Source organism: Episyrphus balteatus, chromosome 4, assembly GCF_945859705.1.
Source record: "Episyrphus balteatus chromosome 4, idEpiBalt1.1, whole genome shotgun sequence".
In the NCBI taxonomy this organism is placed as follows: domain Eukaryota; kingdom Metazoa; phylum Arthropoda; class Insecta; order Diptera; family Syrphidae; genus Episyrphus; species Episyrphus balteatus.
In genome coordinates, this window is record NC_079137.1 from 76,064,065 (window position 1) to 76,083,073 (window position 19,009).

Consider the following 19,009-nt stretch of genomic DNA (forward strand, 5'->3'; position numbering starts at 1 on the left):
TATTGGATAAAAGGGGATTTTTTTAACAATCTGAACTTGAACGGATTGTATCTAAGTGGAGTAGGTACTTTGATATAGTTTTCTTGGCAATGAAAAAATCAAAACAAACAAAAGAGTAAAGCGATTTATTGATAAGATAATAATATATAAAGATAAAACAGATAGCTTTTCCTTCTTTGAATGTTATATGTATTTATGATTCATTGAACTACCAAAAAGTCTGGTTGTAGTAAATTGGTGAAAACTAATTGTTTTTTAAGTAAAAGTGAATCATGCCAACATTAATTTTGTACTCACGTCCGCCTCCATAAAGAACAAAAATGAATCACCCAAAATATTTGTTTATGATCTACTTGAAAAAAGGCTTATCAAACATGCCTACTGCAGGACATACAAAAATCACACCGATTGGAATGGTAATCGGATTTATGTTTCAAAGATTAACGAAATCGATTATTTCCTTTGGAAGTTTCATAACGGAAAAAACACAAAATTTAAACTAAGTACATTTGTGATCAAAAATCCACGGAACATACAAATCGAAGTATTAAACGAAATTTTTGAACCTAGAAGGTTTTTTAGTCAGCTCCCGTTTTTTGAAATATTACCGTTAGAAAATGCAAAAAAAAACTACTTCTGATATTAGGATTTCTTGTTTAAAACAAATTCTATTTTTCTAAAGTTTTTCGGTGTGCTGAACTCGAATCCAAAGTCAAAAACATTCGATCAGTTCCCTTTCCCATTTTTGAAATATGAACGTAAGAAAATTCAAAAACAAAATATGTACGCAGGCTATATTTATTTATAAAAAGAGTAAATCTGGACTAGGCATCCGTTCGGAAGAAGTTTTTTTCATATTTTTTAAAAATCGAAAAAATTTATAGCCTTAACACGAATTCCATTCGATCCACTTAAAATATAAAAAAAATACTTACATTATGTTGTTTTAACAATCATCGATTCAAATATTGAGCGGTCTCTTTTAAGGATTGCTTTTGTTGTAACATAATCCAATAGAATAATTCAAATTATTAAAAAAAAAAAAATTCTTGTGATCATCAGTGGCAGAATATTTTGGATCAATCGAACATTTTCCATTGAAAACTTCAATTGAACCAAATTAGATGCTGCAGATACCCGATTGCATCGGCCTCTCTCGGTGCTACGAATTCCAAAAAAATTAAAGAAATCGTACCTACGTTATTTTCGTTCACTAAACGATTTTGTGATTGTTTTTTTCTTAGCAAATCAACAATACGAATGGAATTCATGATAAGACCAACTAATTTTTCATTGCTTTCTTTCCGTGTTCGGTAAAATTTCATAGGAAAATTGAAGAGTTTGGCTGTCTTCAACTTACTTCCATTGCATAGATATTTCCTTCGACGAAGGCTACGGAATGAATCAATACAATACTCCTTTAGAACATTTAATGGCAAGTTTTTAAATGCTCAGATTTAGTTAATCCTACAAATGAATTTCAATCCAGTTAATTCAAGAATCTGTTCTCCAGTGGAGTATGCAACTCCCATAATTAAATTTAAAACTATTTTGTCAGTCATTAATATTGATAAGTGAACTCGGGTTTAGTTGATTCCGCACTGAAAAGCTTTTTATCACATTTTCTTTCACCTTTTAGGTACGTACATAGGTATTTTTGTATCAAGCAAACCCAAAGTTAATTTCAGGAAAAGAAGAAAAGTTCAATACATTTCCAAAAGTTCAAGTCGTTTCCAAAGATCTTCTCAAGAAAGTTAAATATTACTCCCGTTAATTTGCGTATTACTCCGGACTCAAAACAAATTAAGGTTAATCCATTCATAAATTCTCGATGAACAACTCTTGGGTTGGAATTGATTCTCTATTTCTGAAGTTCATGATACCTTCATTTCTCACATAAGAAAAATAATTCGCAATAACTCCAAATGTTCATTGTACTCAATAATAACTTGTAAAAATTCCAAAAGTACAAAAATGATCACACAAAATTTCCTCTTAATTAAAAAATCAAAGTATTCATATTTTTTGTTTATTAAATTCCATTCGCTTTTTCTTTTTATTTGAACAAAATAATGAAATATTAACAGTAGATACAGATTATATTCATAGAAAAAAAAATTCAAATGAAGTTTCATTTCATCAATAAAAAAGAATTAAATAAAACAATATTATTTGTTATAATTTTTGTATATAATAATAATAATATTCCATATAAATAGGATTTATAATAATAATCATAATAGTAAACATTAAAAAAGAGAACTGGATAAAAAATATAAAAAAAGAAAAAAAGTCAATTAGAATACTTAACAAAATTTTCCATTAATAAATTTAATACTCGTATAAATGCATACGAGTCAAATGACATAATTTCAATCTTCTTCCATGATAGTTTTTTTTTTTTAAGTTTAGTTATTTAATTCCAAAAATACAATTTCGAAGACAAATTTATTTGGCTAAACAGTAGTTTATATAATAATTAATTTAAATGTTAAGAGGTTAAGTTGTTTTTGCTATGACGCAGTTTATTTTTTTATTAAATACAAATCATTTATATATAATTTAGAATCGAGACAAATGAAATTTGTGCATCATCGAGAATATTATTAAGATGAGGAGATAAATATTATGTTTATAATAATTTTGTTCGTTTATAATTAAGAACAGCTGTCTTTTATGGGATGAACAAATACATACTTCAGATGCAACATCATGTTTCTTTAAATAGTAAAATAATTATTTCATAGAAGCAAAAGCTTTTGAAATAATGTTTGTTTGTTTGTTTGTTTAAAAAAGTAAAATACGTTTCTCAACAGTCTTGCGGCAAATGGGACATCCATCAATCTGATCGCCACACATTTGACATGTTCCATGGCCACAAAGGAACACCATATTTTTAATGCGATCGAAACAAACTGGACACATTGTCTAATAAGAGACGGAAAGAGAAAGGTTAAAGTCCTACAAATCAAAAATTTTAAAAAAATCCTTACCTGTTCCTTAATGTCCTGTAATTGTTGCTTTAATTTTTGTACGTCATCCATTTGGAAATTATTAATATTTGTGTTTGGCGAGCTAACATTGTTGCTAATCTGATTATTGGCGATTGGTGTGCTTACCGCTTGAACCGTATTATTCATGGCAATTTCATGACCAGCCTTATTAACTCCCACAATCACTGGATTATTTTCTTTTGGTTTGTTCTCTTCTGGTGGCACTATTACCTGGTGCAAAAGAACATCACCTTTGTAAGAGGTCTTGATCGAGTAATCTTCTTTGTTTACTTTATCCACAGTACCACCACCACCACAACAGAGTGAAAATGGAACCATTTCATCAATTGACGTACGACAAAGTACACACTTCTTCATTAGACTCGAGCAGTGTTCACATGCGACCATATGACCGCATGGCTTAAAGAATACGGAAGCACGACGATCCGAGCACACTAGGCACTCGTCGACTTTTTCACGGGAAGACACTGTCTCGCGACAAACGAGACATTTTTTAACACGCGGTGCACAGGTATCGCAACAACAAACGTGGCCACAAGGCTGAAAATACAAAAAATTATTCATTAAATCAATTCATAGTCGATTTACCTCTTCAACTCACCTTAAATACAGTATCTCTCTTCAAATCCGAACAAACCATGCATTCGTCAAATGCAATCGACCTGCCCATATCAGGAACAGGATTCTCGTTGATAGTCAAAGCTGCCATATCAGAATTCATTCCATGAAGTCCAGTGGCATGAGAGGAGAAATTCATCATTGGAGGTATACTACAAGCCACTCCAGCTCCAACAGGTGCTCCAGTAGTCACCGGCCCTTGAAGAGCTCTAGCTCTAGCATTGCTACTCGTACCAGCTACATTCCCTGGTAACTCAGCATCATCTGTCTTTCTTTCATTATAACACTTGAGCAATGTCTTACAGAGATTTGGATCTGGACATAGATCCAATGGAGTTTGTAGTTTTCTATTCTTCATAGTTAAATCAGCTCCATTTGCTGCTAGGAAACAAGCAATCGATGCTGATGCTTTCTTATCGTTTGCATTACGCAAACCCATCAAAAGTTTGCCGAATCCTTCGACATCTTGAAGCTGTTTCAGCTGCGATAAAGTGTGATGACGCAAAGCTTCGTGCAATGGTGTATCACCATCTTTGTCGGGAATGTTTAGATTGGCGCCCTCTTGAACGAGAAGCTTTACAATTTGTACGTGTTGGCGCTCCACGGCTAAGTGAAGAGCTGTTTGTAGATTGACATTCTGTCGGTCCATATTAGCTTTTCCCATATGCACAAGAAGTTCTGCAATCTCGACGTGGTTATTCAAAGCGGCCAGATGAAGTGCTGTGTAGCCGTCATCTTTCTTCTCCTCAACAATCCAAGGACGACTTGTTTTGGTGAGAAGAATTTTCATGGCACTCGGATTGCCCTTGAGTGCGGCATGATGGAGTGCATTAAATCCGTTGTTATTGGTAAGTGTGATGTCGGCGCCAAAGTCCAACAGGAGTGATAGCATTTCATCGTGTTCCTTGGAAATTGCATCATGAAGGGGAGTATCACCTTCGGAATCCTGCAAACTTGTATGGCAGCCAAGTGAGAGTAAAGTCTTAACCACATTCAAATGTCCCTTGTTGACTGCAATATGAAGTGCGGTCTGACGTCTTTTATTTCTGGCATTCAAATCTGCTCCAGCTTTAGAAAGGATCTCGATGACGGCAGGCTCATCACCGAATGCTGCATGATGAACAGCTCGATCTCCATCCTTATCTTCGATCTCTACGTCTACACTGTGACGGAGGAGTACTTGTATAACTTCAATGTGACCATTTTGGCTAGCGGCTTGTAATGCAGTATGTCCGGCAAATACTCCGTTAACATCGGCCAAGGTACTGGCAGAAGTTGCTGGAGAAGCTCCTGTAAGGTATTCTTCACATCGAGCCTTAAATTGAAAAACAAATTTAATAAAAAACAGAATGGAAGCGGAATCGTTTAATTTACCGCATAACCATTGGCAGCAGCTTTGACAAACTCTTCGGTAGCATCGCCTGAGACATTTGGTTCAAAGAGTTTCTTTAGAATTGCAGATAGACGCTCTCCATTCGATGTGACTGGAACACAATTTCCATCGGCTGTTGATGAGGCCTAAAAACAAAGATCATCACAAGGTTTTTGTTTTATTAAGTTTGATGAACTTGAATCCGAAGTCAAAAATTTTCTATCAGCTCGCGTTTTCGAGATATTCCCGTTATGAAATTTCAATAATCGATTTTTTGCTACTTTTAAAGAATTCCCCTAGCTTACAGTGGTTTTTTCTCAGGAGAATATAGTTCTCTACAGGTTTTGGGTGTGCTGAACTCAAATCCGAAATCAGAATTTGTCTATCAGCTCGCGTTTTTGAATTGAATGTTCCCGTTATAGGATGTCAATAAATCGATGGTTGCTACTTTTTAAGCTACAGTGGTTCTTAGCTTACAGTGGTTTTGTTTCATCAACAAAACAATATTCTGCTATAAACAGAATTTCTTTATCAGCTCGCGTTTTTGAGATATTTCCGTTATAAGATCTCAATAAATAATTTTCAACTTTTTAAGCTACAGTGGTTTCAAGCTTACAGAGGTTTTGTTTCAGGAACAAAACAAAATTTTTATAAAGGTTTTGTTTGTACTTAATTCGAATCCAAAGTCAAAAATTTTCTATTAACTCGCGTTTTTAAGATATTCCCGTTGTCAAATCTCAGCTATAGGTTTTTTGCTAATCTAATTTTCAAGCTACAGTGGTTTTGTGTTAGGAACGAAACAATACTTTTCATGAAGTCTTGGATATCTTGAACTCGAATCTGAAATCAGAATTTCTCTATCAGCTTTCGTTTTCGAGATATTTCCGTTATATTAATTGCTACTTTTTAATCATTTCCCTAGTACCTGTATCACCCAAACTAGAGCTGATAGAAAAAAACTGAAGGCAGATTTGAAATCAGTGATGCTAAATTAGAAATAAACAGTTAAGAAACTTCATAAAAAAATGTGCAATTTTGTTGACCAGTGTAACTAAACGGAGGATAACTTACAACTTTGGTCACAGCCAGAGGATTATACGTCCACGATGTATTCCCAACTTCCACTTTCAAATCATTATCGTGATAAACTTGTTGAACTCTTCCAACTTTTCCAAGAGTCTAAAGGAAAATATCGTCAAATTAATTCAGTTTGTGATTGAGAGATAAATTTAAGAACTTACCAATTGCATAGCATCAGCCCATTCGCCATGTCCTCTTTGCAATAATTTAATATTCTCAACATCTGAACAAATTTTAACAATATCACCGACTGCAAATTCGGGAACACTCGTTGTTGGCGATGAAACCTTTGTAAGGACAGCTGGATTGAATGTCCATCGATTGCCACTATTATAAGCTACAACAATATCATGATCCTCGTCAATGCCAACAACCAATCCAGCATTATTCAAACACTCAAACATGCCATCCGTCCAACCACCATGACCATGTTGTAGTGATTGCACAATTTCCAATTCCAAATCAACGGTGACTTTGTCACCGATTTGAAAACCATGTGGTCCTTTGCCGGGACCATTTTCACCCAACAATGGCAAATGATCACGATACACTGTTGTTCCTTTAGCATCATTGACAACTTTTAGATCAGCCATTCCTTCAAAACCAACTCGATATAAATTCTTAGCTCCATTATCCCAGACAACGTAAGCTGCTGATCGTGGTGATGCCGATGACCAGTCTTGAATTTCATTCACTTTACCACGACGACCGACTCCACCGTCTTGATCTTCCCATTGCCAATCGACACCTCGGACAACTCTTGCTCCGGGGAATATACCACGCATGGCTACTTTCTTGCATTTTCTTCGTGGTTCCAACATAATACGATCACCACCTGGGGTTGCAATTCTATAGAAACGATGTCTCAAGTGATGTTTATCGCCGTGATAACAAATCGAACACAAGTCATAGTTATTGCATTCGGCACATTTCCAGCGTATGCCAAAGATTGGCTGCTGTCGACATGTGTCACACATGGTGCCATCGTGTTTGATGCCGGTAGGAGCACTGTCCAAAATGCGTAGATCGTATGCGCCAGCGCAACGATAGTTTGCCGCTGTGCCATTGTCCCAAACAACAACGACCTCTTCAGATGATTCGAAATTGCGAACGGTACCCACGTGACCTTCACCGCCATCCTGGAAAGAAAACAAAATAAATGAGTTATATATTTGCAATTTTGATTCTTGGAAATTGAATGAATACAAAAATTAAGATTTGTAACTAAAGGTCCGATGTGAATTCTTTCGGGTTTAAGATAAATATCAAACATTACACAAAGCTGGTAATGAACTAGTGTGTGTGTTTACCGCTGAAGCGATTTTGTTCCTGCAGCTCATTAAAACTTAAACTTGAAAATCAGATCAAAGGAACTCGAGATATAATTTTCTTAAATTAACGGACAAAACTTGCTTACTTGCCCAAAGCAACTAAGATGAAATTCGTACCGCGATAAAAATAATAAAATTAGTAACAACAGGGCGGTAGGACTTGACAGCTTTCCCGCAGAACTGTTACAAGCAGCACCAATTATATTGAGCGAATTACTGCAACCTCTCAAAAAGACAGCTTGGATATATGAACGATTCCCCGGAGAGTGGAAAAAGTAAATGATCGTCAAGCTTACTGAAGGAGAATTTGATTTTGTCTGCAGTAGCCAAAATATATGTGCCCATGATAATGAAAGTGGACTAAGTCACTTTTAGCATTGTTTAAAGAAAAACTTACATAATAATTTTTTTATAACGATTTAGGGCCATTTGCTGAATCGAAACTTAAATAATTTATGTTGAACATAAACTCTTATCTACTTTTTCCTCTGCGTAAACTGTCACATAAGGATTTATGTAGAACTTAAATGCTTAAGTTCCGATTCAGCAAATGGAGGAGCAATAAAGAGGTTTATTTACTGCATTTTCGCTTTTAAATAAACTTTACCCCTTAAATAATAATTATTTTTAGGCTAGATTTGCTGCCATTTTTAGTAGTGACTTAGTCCACTTTCATAATTAAGGGCACATATTCAGCTGCATATGTCATATATTTATTTGAATAGATTTTTAAGATTTAGGACTGCATATTGTCATCAATTTCGGTTTTATTGGGGATAAATGATGTCTTGCGCGCAGTCTTGTTACGGAAGGGAAGAAGTTGGTAAAGTCAATTATTTGGCTTATTAGAAGCGTAAATGTATATCTAATAATGTATCGTTCTGTTAATTTTTTTTTTTTAGGTTTCAAGTCAATTTGTGAGAAATTTTCTCCCACCGTTTAAACATCAATTTTCAACCCATAGAGGTTAAGGTATTTTTAATTATCGACGTTTAAAAGAAAAACATCATTGGAAGTAATTGGCTTAAGTTACTTCACTTATATAAGCAGAAAAAAAATCACACAAAAAAACATTGGAACCAGAAATTTATGGAATCAAATGTAACAAAAAAATAGTTAATTAGATTTTGTTTCTATTTAGGCCCGTTTGCTGATACGACTCATAACTTTTTAAGATCCACATAAGTAGCTAATTCCTACTTAATGCTTAATGGTTTGCACCAATGTTTGATATATGTAAGTGAAAATTACTAACTTATCTTATGGGAAAGAAATAGTAGGGCATAAAGCCCTTAAGTTACACTTGCCAGATTTATAAGGTTCCATGAAAAGTTACTGAAAACTTTTCTTGAAATTTCGCTGAGTTACGTGAGGCAAATTATGGATGATTACGTCCACGATTATCGTTTTGAAAATTACGGAATGACCCCCAGGTCAATAGGTTTTTTTTTGTAGTTAGATAAGAGCAAAGATCAAAAGTACAGGTTTTATAGGTTGCATTATTCTCAATAAGGAATTTCATATTACATAAATATATTCAATAAATTTAATTCCAAGTGATTACGCTTGCACACAAAAAATCTATTTGACGACACCATTTCAGTTTGAAGAATGTATTTGACAATTAACTTCAATGTTAAAGGTCGTAGTTATAAAAAAAAAAAACAGTTAAATTGAAAATATGGGTTTAAAGTCTAGAACTTAATTTGATTTCTGTACTCAATTTTTTTTTTTGCTTGATGTAACCTTTTAGTTATTGATTGATAAACAAAAATCTAAATGACTGCAGGCTTTAAGAAATTTTTATATAAGACAGCATTAAAAAAAAAGTTTTTTTTCTTCAAGTTTATTTTTGTTTACAAACATTTTTTTACAAACAAATTTGCATCATTACTTTTGGGATCTAATTTTGTAAAACATGCCGCGTTTTCAAATGTACCGCGTCGAGCTGTAAGACTTTAGTCATGTATTTTATTTCTTAAACCTTTGGAATACATAAATACAATCACTTTCTCTCTTACGTTTATAAGTGCCGACGACGTTGTACCACCACCGGAGGTGTGTTAATTATTTAATAATAATTATAAAATATTTCTATAGGAATTGCCACCTATTAATTCGCAAGGTTCAAGAATCTAATTAAAAAAGTTAAACATGCATTTCAATGAGATACTGCTCCGATTTACTGTGGCTTTTTAAACATTTGCTAATAATACTATTTGAAGGCAAGAATAACAATTAAATTATACATTTAAAAAATAAGACTTCCTTTTTTTTGTTACTTCATTAGTTTTGAGCAAGTTAATGTTGATTGTAGACAATATACGATAAATGTGCCCCAGTTAATACATATAAGATATCTTTAGTTTGTTAGTTCTTCTACAATGCATAGGATTTCTGCAATTTTGTCATGACCTATAAAAATGAAAAAAAGTTTGATTACGCTTTAATATTTCGTCTGAATAGAACAAACTGCGGATCGTAGAAATGAGATATTCTATAACATTTGAATACAAAAACAGACCGCAAACAATGTTCTTACTCCAAATATGACTAAACAGAGAACTAAACAAAAACAGAAGCAGTGCTAATTTAAATGATAAATCACAAGTTTTTTTTGATGAATTTCAAAATCTCTGTCAACATTATTCAAATTTTGTTAGTATGTAATTAGTTTATTTCTTTTCATGCGATTATATGCTAATATTTCGTGATAAAAAAGTTTCACACTTGACATTGAGAGAGAAGTGAATTAGAATCATTCAAAATGAACTTCAAACCGTTCCAACAATGCTTAATTAAACTCTCATAATGCGCAATGTATCTTACATTTTTCCCACATGAATAAAATTACAATATCACGCCACTTTACAAATTCAATCAATTTATATACAAAGTTTAAGTTTATTTGAGGACGTAACCGCTAAGTGAGTGATTACCGGCTCTGCATCTCTATCAATTTTGTAATTACTATGCGATGGTAAAATAAATTTTAAAATATGCTGATAATTGCAATTATGGCGCCCAAGTTTTGTTTTCTTTTTTCAAAGCGATCTTCACTTACCAGCATCACCCGGTAACAATAGTTTATCATATTCTATATTAAATCACAAGAAGACACTTTAAGGAGACAGAATTATAAACTAAACTCAAAAAAAGATTTAAATTTTCTCTTGTTAAATTGCCCCCGGTTGAGCATTTCAAACAGTAGCGACACTGAACGCAAGTAACATGCCAAACTGTTATCACTGCTTTACACGCTATTCACTAGAGATTTAGGGAACGACGATGTGAGAGAATAATATAGCTACGATATACATTTTGAAAAAAAAAAAAAAACAAAATAAGAAAAAAAATCTCATATATTGTGTTGATATTTCTCGTAGATTAAATTTAATAAATTAATAAAAAAAAAAAAATATATAAACACAAACAAATACAACATCTTTTTAGCGTTGCGAATAATAATGACGATTAGCGGTTGCAGTAGTTACCCCTCATTAGAGAACACAGACAGACTAAGTACTACAGACGATTGGTGTTGATAAGGGACATAAGACCGCGAATACTTTACTTGCAATATACAAAATGAAAACAAAATAATTTTATGGAATTTTATTGTGGTTTTATGAATCACATGTCGCCGATCAACAACGGTGCCGGGTTTAAAAAAAAAAAAAAACATAAAACATTTTTTTTCTTTTCTTCATTTTAAATTGTTAATTTCTCTTAAAGATTTATTACAATCACCCGGTCAATCTTAATTAATGCAGAAAAAAAAGTTGATTATTTCAGATTGATTAATACTAATTATATCTTTCACGTAATTATGTTCTTTTCTTATTACATTGCTAATTGGGCATTATCCGATTTCAGAATAAAGTAGTATGACCTTGAGCCAAGATATTAGATGATTTATGTAAAACTAGATTATAGGAAATTCTAAATATACAACTTCATTCAAAGGAGAATAACGATGAATAAACCTTTGTTAGATCATATTTATAGTTTTGTTTAATTTTGAGTGGAGCACGCGACATGTGCAGGCGATCTGTGATTTTGTAATTAAATATCTGCTGGTTTGTTTTGAATTTAGGAAATCTTTTTTGCGCTTTATAGTATAAAATACCTACTTCTTAAATAATTTAAATACAAAACAAAAATGTGACAATGCGGCCTCACGAAGCAGCAGGCCTAGTGAATTTTAAGAATGGAAGGGACTTAAAATATATGTATAGAGTATAGAGTGTATAGAGTATACTCTAGTTAGAGCACTCGTTTAGGTCTAAATCCTCGTCTAACTTTTTCTCATTTTTTAACAGTTTAAACTGCGTTATATTATTGTTATTATTTATTAACAGAATGATTACAATTTAAATTACAAAGTTAATCTTATAACTTTAAACGAGCTAAAATTGTTTATATATATGTATATATATATATAAATATATATAAAATTGGGATCTCGGAAACGGCTCTAACGATTTCGATGAAATTTTCAGGGTTTGTTCATCTAAGCGAGTAAAAAATTTTGGAAGTATTTTTGGAAAAATCCGCCCACTGCCACGCCCACTTTTTTAACATATAAGTTTTTTCAGAAACGGCTCTAACGATTTCGATGAAATTTTCAGGGTTTGTTTATCTTAGCGAGTCAAAAGTTTTGCAAGTTTTTTTTGGAAAAATCCGCCCACTGCCACGCCCACTTTTTTAACATATAAGTTTTTTCAGTAACGGCTCTAACGATTTCGATGAAATTTTCAGGGTTTGTTTATCTTAGCGAGTCAAAAGTTTTGGAAGTTTTTTTTGGAAAATCCGCCCACTGCCACGCCCACTTTTTTAACATACATATAAGTTTTTTCAGAAACGGCTCTAACGATTTCGATGAAATTTTCAGGGTTTGTTTATCTTAGCGAGTCAAAAGTTTTGGAAGTTTTTTTTGGAAAAATCCGCCCACTGCCACGCCCACTTTTTTAACATATAAGTTTTTTTCAGAAACGGCTCTAACGATTTCGATGAAATTTTCAGGGTTTGTTTATCTTAGCGAGTCAAAAGTTTTGGAAGTTTTTTTTGGAAAAATCCGCCCACTGCCACGCCCACTTTTTTAACATATAAGTTTTTTCAGAAACGGCTCTAACGATTTCGATGAAATTTTCAGGGTTTGTTTATCTTAGCGAGTAAAAAGTTTGGAAGTATTTTTGGAAAAATCCGCCCACTGCCACGCCCACTTTTTTAACATGGAATTTTTTTTTGGTAACCACTTTAAGGATTTCGATGAAATTTTCGGAGTTTGTTTATCTAAGTGAGTAAAAAGTTTGGAAGTATTTTTGGAAAAATCCGCCCACCTCCACGCCCACTTTTTTAACATGGAATTTTTTTTGGTAACAACTTTAAGGATTTCGATGAAATTTTAAGGTTTTGGTCCCCTAGCCGAATAAAATGTTTTGGAAGTACTTTTAGAAACATCCGCTCACAGCTACGCTTATTTTTCTCACATATTAGTTTTTTGGTAATTGCTTTAAAGATTTCGATAAAATTTTGAGGGTTTTTTCCTCTAGGCAAATACAACATTTTGAAAGTATTTTCTCTTACATTAGTTTTTTTTCGCGGAGACAGATTCAACGATTTCAATAAAATTTTGAAGGATGGTTCCATATTTTACGCATTGTTCTTTTTCTTTTTGTTACAATAACTAAACAAAAATTTTTAGATCATGACTTTTTTGATCATGTATTGAAACTTTTAAGTAATTTGTTAATTAGGTATCACACATTACCTTTGTCTTACGTTTTTCTTTTGATTAAATGCAACTATTGTTAACGTATAAAAATAAAATAACTCACAACAAGCCGACAAGGCTTAACTTGAAAAAAAGATTAACTTTATGTACACTATCCAAAACTTTCTGACCCGTAAATTAAAATTTGAACAAAAAGGGATCTCATTGCTGTAGGCATTTTCGATAATGCAGATTCCTGTAACCCTTCTATCCATTACTGATCGTCGTATGTGTATTCAAACGTAAATAAACTGGATTATAAAGTGGGAATGTGGTGTTTTGTAACCCGCGAAAAAACTGGTCATTGCAAACTCAAACCCACTCCAAAAAATTGCTGTTTACATTTGACTTTTTTCACTGAAAGTTATGACATTTAAAGATACCGAGCAAAGCTCGGTCACCCAGGTACTATTTATAAAGAGCACAAGGTGCAGAGACTAACGGCTCTAACTTAAAAGATGAAAAAAATAATACCAAATGATGATACTAAGTTCAGTTATTTTTGTACATATATGTAGGTATATTATAATAAATTCACCAATTATTTCACAATATAGGATGTGATAAAAATGGGTTTTGATCTGTATTTCAGTCTTTGCACTGTTTTTCAGATTAAACCACTGAAGCAGTTTGCTTTTCAAATTTGTTAGTTTAATGTTTTGGGTGACTTCCAGAGACACGAATTCGAGTGTCATTTTCATCATCATCAGTGTATAAAACAAGGGAAACATTATTTTCTTTTGTTTTTTTATTTTTCTTTTTAAACTATATTATGTAGGTCAACAATACAATGAAATTTTTTAAATTTTAAAATGAAGCAGATAGAAATTTTTTATCTAGAGATATGTACAAGTTTGATAAACGTATAGGTAAAACAAAAATTAAAAAACATAGAATAGGGAAAATAGAAATATAAACATAGGGCAAACTATCTATAATTTAACATTTATATTAAAAGTATATACATATGTGAATAAATGCCGTTTTTTGCCAACTTCGTCTGAATTGGTCGTTTGTGAGAAATTCAGATAAAAAAAAGCTGTGACTTTCGAAAAAAAAAAAAAACTCTAAAAGATAGAACTTATCTAAAATATAACATTATTTGAATTTTATTAAAATATCGTTGGGATCGTTTTCGATAAAATTTAACCTTTCAAAATTGGTTTATGGTGGATGCCCCTATTTTTTATCTAAAAAAATTTAATTCCAAAAACCCCTCTATACCTATCATAAAAAAAATACATTCCAAGGCAGATAGACGACAGACTTGCGGGACCCACTTTTTTTTACTTCCTCATCATTGTAATGCCATGTTTTATTGCAAAATTCATTTTTTACGAATGTACAAATTGATGTAAAGTTCCTTTCTATATCGCAAAACGTTCAAGCCATATTTGAGAAAATTAAACATTCTAAAAAAATGATAATATGACTATAATGATGAAGTTTTATTTTATTTTCTATTTCCCAAGTGGAATCAGCCCTGGCTACTATTACGGCCAATTTCTTCACATGAGTACTGAGCCAGCCTAGTACCCGGTCTAGCTAGACCAGGTCCTAGCCCTGGTACTCGGTCCTAACAAAAAGTTACTACCAGAGTATTTCTTCACATGTATTGGACCTGATCTAAGCTCACTACCACAAGTGACAACAAGGTTCGAATGGTAGATACTCTTGAGAAAATAAGTTAATAGAGCCAAAAATAGACAAGCTTTAATAGGCTGTACGAATTAAGCTAACGATACAATTTTAATTAAGTGTTTTTAAAGAAGAAGATCGAAACTTAAACAAAGAAAGAATTGATTTCGTTTTGTGAACTGTTTGAAAAAAATTGAATTTTCAAGGTTTGTTATGATTACCTTTAGTCAAAATATTGCGTTTACATCTCGAGCCCAACTGTTGTTGCTTGGCGAAAAGCATTGTTTGGACTAAAAGTCACAACAAACCATTAAGTGTATTGTTAGATACTCCATTTAAGTTTACTTAATGGAGTACATAAATTGAAGCTGATCGCCAACATTTTCAGAATCATATTTAGAACCTTCAATTCACACTAAAGATAGGGATGCTAGACGTCCCGATTTCGCCGGGACAGTCCCGACATTAAGACCCTATCTGTGCCGATTTTGTCACGACGGGCTATAAGACTTTACCTTTATAGCCCGTTTTCCCAAATGAGAAAATTTCGAAAATTATCTCATTTCGCATTTCAAATCAAATTTTTAGAATTTGGAATTCGAACTGACCTATATTTCGTAACTATTAAATTTGGGCTGTAGTGAAAACAGGCTATTAAAATGGATGAAAATAATTTTTTTTTTCTGTTTAAACTCACATAAGAGAATTTAATAGTTACTTATGCAAGTGAAATGTGGAACATTCACAATTATAATAATATATTCTTACGTTTTTTTTTTTAATTTTTTTTTAAGGAATTTTAAACGCCCTGACATTCATAAGAAACATGTTTTAAGTCTTTTGTTGTCAAGAAGTCCACAAAAATTTATTATGCATGGAAAAGTTTGTATTTTACTATTTTTTTATTTTCGATTTTATACTGTTTCCACCTACGCTAAATCCGAGATTACCTACGCTAAGTAGATTTAGAATAAATCTCGAGATTTATTTTAAATCTATGTACTTCGCTAAATCTCAGATTTGGGTTTAGATTTTCACCTACTTTCAATCCGAGATTTAGAATAAAACTCGAGATTTATGCTAAATCTACTTAGCTAAATCTCGGATTTAGGGTAGGTGGAAACGTAGTATTATTCATTTTTTTCTGTCCCGATTTGTCCCGACGTTTGAGACCTGTTGTCCCGACATTAACAAAAATTTATCTGGCAGCCCTAACTAAAGAGCAAATAAGCCATAGCACAATAAAAAATTATTTTCAATGAAATAATTTACACTTTGCTTGAATTCATATTTTAGTGATTTTCTCAAACAATTGAAATTCTTCTTTTTTCTCTTTAGGGCCGCGTGTGAATTGCGTTCAATACTGCCCATTATCTCGTAAAGGCCCTAACTACACTTTTCTTACTTCTGAGTTATAGAGGGAAACACTAAATCTAATATCGCAATTTGCATATAAAAATTAAAAAAATCAAAAGTTCATTTTGAATTTTCTGATTTATTTGAAGATACTAGGCTAAAAAAATAAATGAGGATAAATCAGAGACAATTCCCTAACTCCAAATATGCAAAAAAAATCAAAATCGAAAATTTTGTAGTTAGGGCCTTTTAGAGATTATGGGAAGAATAGTTAACCCCGTGTAAAATTTTTGACACTATTGAGGTGAATACAAAATTTTCAGCTGTTAAAAATTTATTGGGCTCTGGGACCTGGTTAAATTTGAGTTAAATTTTTTTTGCAGTTGGTTTTGTTTAGTTTTTTTTTTTTGTATTAAAAAAGAGTTTTATGGCAGAAAAGAGGCAAAGAAAAGTATTAAACAATAAGCCATAAAGCTGAAATTTTTTTGTTCACCTCAATAGTGTCAAATATTTTACACGGTGTTAACTATTTAACGCAATTCATACACGGCCTTAGAACATGTTTTGTCTTTAATTGAATCTTTATAGCAAATGAATGCAAACAAAAAACAAACAAAACATCATGTTGTTTAAACAAGAGATGACAAAAGATCATTTGTACACCAAAATCCAAGACAAAGTTCTTTCTTCATCAAATTTGGATCAAAAACATGATTCATTATAAAGTATCAAAACGAATAAGACAAACACAAAACACTTTAAACGTTATGTGCTTTGTTTCAATGTCATAGAAACTCAACAGAACAAAATCACTCACGCAGAACCAAAAGCCACCAACAGAATGACAATGGCCACGCAGTAGAATTTCAATTACAAAAAAAAAAAACAAAATGCCTATAGTTTTCATGCTAATGAAAAAAATACCTTTGCACTTTTTTGTTTTCAATTTAAAACTACAAAAAAAAAACGACACCCAAAGTGCATTGACACAACCTGATTTCACTGCAATCAAGAGTGAACATGCAAAAGAGCTCAAAAGAATACCTTTTCCTTCCTTCCAACAACTAAAAAAATGCAAAACCAATGACTCATCACATAGGTACTTCCAAGTGCAGTTGTACGAGAAACGAACACAAGAAAACGTGCGTAAAAAAAACTATAAATTTAAAAAACTTGAATCGACCCCCACAACGGATCACGGTCCACCTAAACTAATTAAACGAAAAGTCATTTCAATTAAATTTCAATGACACCATCAAACCACATCGACATCAACATCATCAATCCCAATCAATTTGCTGAAAATCTTTAAAAAAATATTTGCACACTTATCAAAGCGTGATGAAAAATGATAATAATAAATTCTCACCTGTTTGCCCCACTTCCAGTCGGGACCTCTTATTACCCTAGCGCCGACACCTTCCATAGCAAATCTAGTCTGTCTATTGACTGCATTTGCAGCGCCACCAGCAGGTGCTCCGACAACAGCGGCTGAAGAGGATCCTCCTCCGGCAGCTGTTGCACCGCCATTTGAAGTTCCTGGTGCAGTGACATTGCCACTCTGAGAATTGCCACCATTGCTATTAGCTGTTGATGATGGTGCTATAGCAGAGGCACCTCCACCAACAACAACGTTGCTGCCACTGCTGCCATTTGTGGTTGCTGTTGTAGTTTCTTTGGTAGCAGCCGAAACTGCACAGGCCATTTTAACACGAATTCTTTGAAATAATTTATCAACTTTCTATTTCTCTTGAAAGTAAATTAATTATATTTTTGAAATTTAATATTTTCAAGTTTTAATTTTAGGTGAAAAATTGTATTTTTTTGTTAATATTTACAGGAATTGTAGTTTTCTATTCTTCTGTGAAATGGAAGTTTTTTCTTTCACCCGTTGGACACATACACTTTGATAGTTTTTAATTGAAATTCAACGCACACATTTAAGGGGAAATGGGGACTTTTCGTATATGTATGAGGAGGAATTTTTTTTTTATACCATATGACATTTGAAATTGTGAAAGTGGTGTGAAGTGAGTTGTGGTTGGTGGAATTTTATATTATTTTTCTAGTCCAGTGATGGTATTTGGTTGAAAATGGAAATATTTTTAAATTAAGGTGGAAATGCAAGATTATTAGATTTTTAAAAGATTTTTAAGTTAATTTAATGCTGGATTTACATACCGCTGCCTGAAAACTATAATGTTCTCTGTTTCAAAAAATGTTTCAAGAAAATCGACTACAAAGTTTGGAGTATCTGAATTTAACCCTTTATTTATGTATTTTAACATGAAAATAGAAAATTAACTAACGTAGCTGGATAATCTATCGATTCAAATGCTAAAATTTCTTTTCTGATGTTGGAAATCTGTTTCTATAAAGCTTTACAGATGCAATTGTTGCTTCTGTAAAGCATTATAGAAGCAAAATTGTTAGTAGGGCTTTTTTCCATTCATCTTTAATATTCGAGTATGGTCTACTGGTAAGGTGCTGGCTTGGTATGCAGAGGTACGTGGGATCGATTCCTGGCCGGGCCATGTGATGAAAATAAAAAAATGTGTTTTTTTTTTCAATTAAAATAATATTCTGATCATTTCAGAACAACAGAAAAAGCAGTGGAATTTCCAAAAAAAGGAAAAGAAACAAGGAAAAAATTAAAATAAATAAAATAATATGTAGAAAATACAAAACAGAAAAAATCAAAAGAAAATAAAAAAATGAAATAAAATTCAATTAATTCTTTTTTTTTTATGCATTTTCTACAACACCTTCAACAACTTCAATAAGGCCTTATTATAACATCCTACGCAAGTAATCCGGTTTGTGC

The 19,009-nt window shown here is 32.5% G+C and overlaps 1 protein-coding gene across 2 annotated transcripts; it reads right to left on the reverse strand.

Annotated features, from left to right (window-relative positions):
* Window positions 1-2,768: 2,768 nt before the first annotated feature.
* On the reverse strand, window positions 2,769-18,195 carry LOC129920216 (E3 ubiquitin-protein ligase mind-bomb). 2 transcript variants are annotated; one of them, XM_056001463.1, is made up of 8 exons: window positions 18,024-18,195; window positions 17,555-17,934; window positions 6,246-7,223; window positions 6,076-6,183; window positions 5,007-5,150; window positions 3,616-4,947; window positions 2,994-3,554; window positions 2,769-2,928 (listed from the first exon to the last, which is right to left on the reverse strand). In XM_056001463.1, the coding sequence occupies exons 2-8, from the start codon at window positions 17,888-17,890 to the stop codon at window positions 2,788-2,790; spliced, it is 3,600 nt and encodes a 1,199-aa protein (XP_055857438.1). In that variant the 5' UTR covers window positions 17,891-17,934; window positions 18,024-18,195; the 3' UTR covers window positions 2,769-2,787. The 2 variants fall into 2 exon arrangements, with proteins under 2 accessions (XP_055857438.1, XP_055857439.1); XM_056001464.1 differs by lacking the exons at window positions 17,555-17,934; window positions 18,024-18,195 and adding an exon at window positions 10,480-10,699.
* Between the last annotated feature and the right edge of the window lie 814 nt (window positions 18,196-19,009).

Coding starts and splice junctions, on each gene's coding strand:
- LOC129920216 (XM_056001463.1), bottom strand. CDS start 17,890: ATGGCCTGTGCAGTTTCGGCTGCTACCAAAGAAACTACAACAGCAACC. Junction 6,184..6,245: donor GGGCTGATGCTATGCAATTG/GTAAGTTCTTAA, acceptor ATTTTCCTTTAG/ACTCTTGGAAAAGTTGGAAG. Junction 3,555..3,615: donor AGAGAGATACTGTATTTAAG/GTGAGTTGAAGA, acceptor TTGTATTTTCAG/CCTTGTGGCCACGTTTGTTG.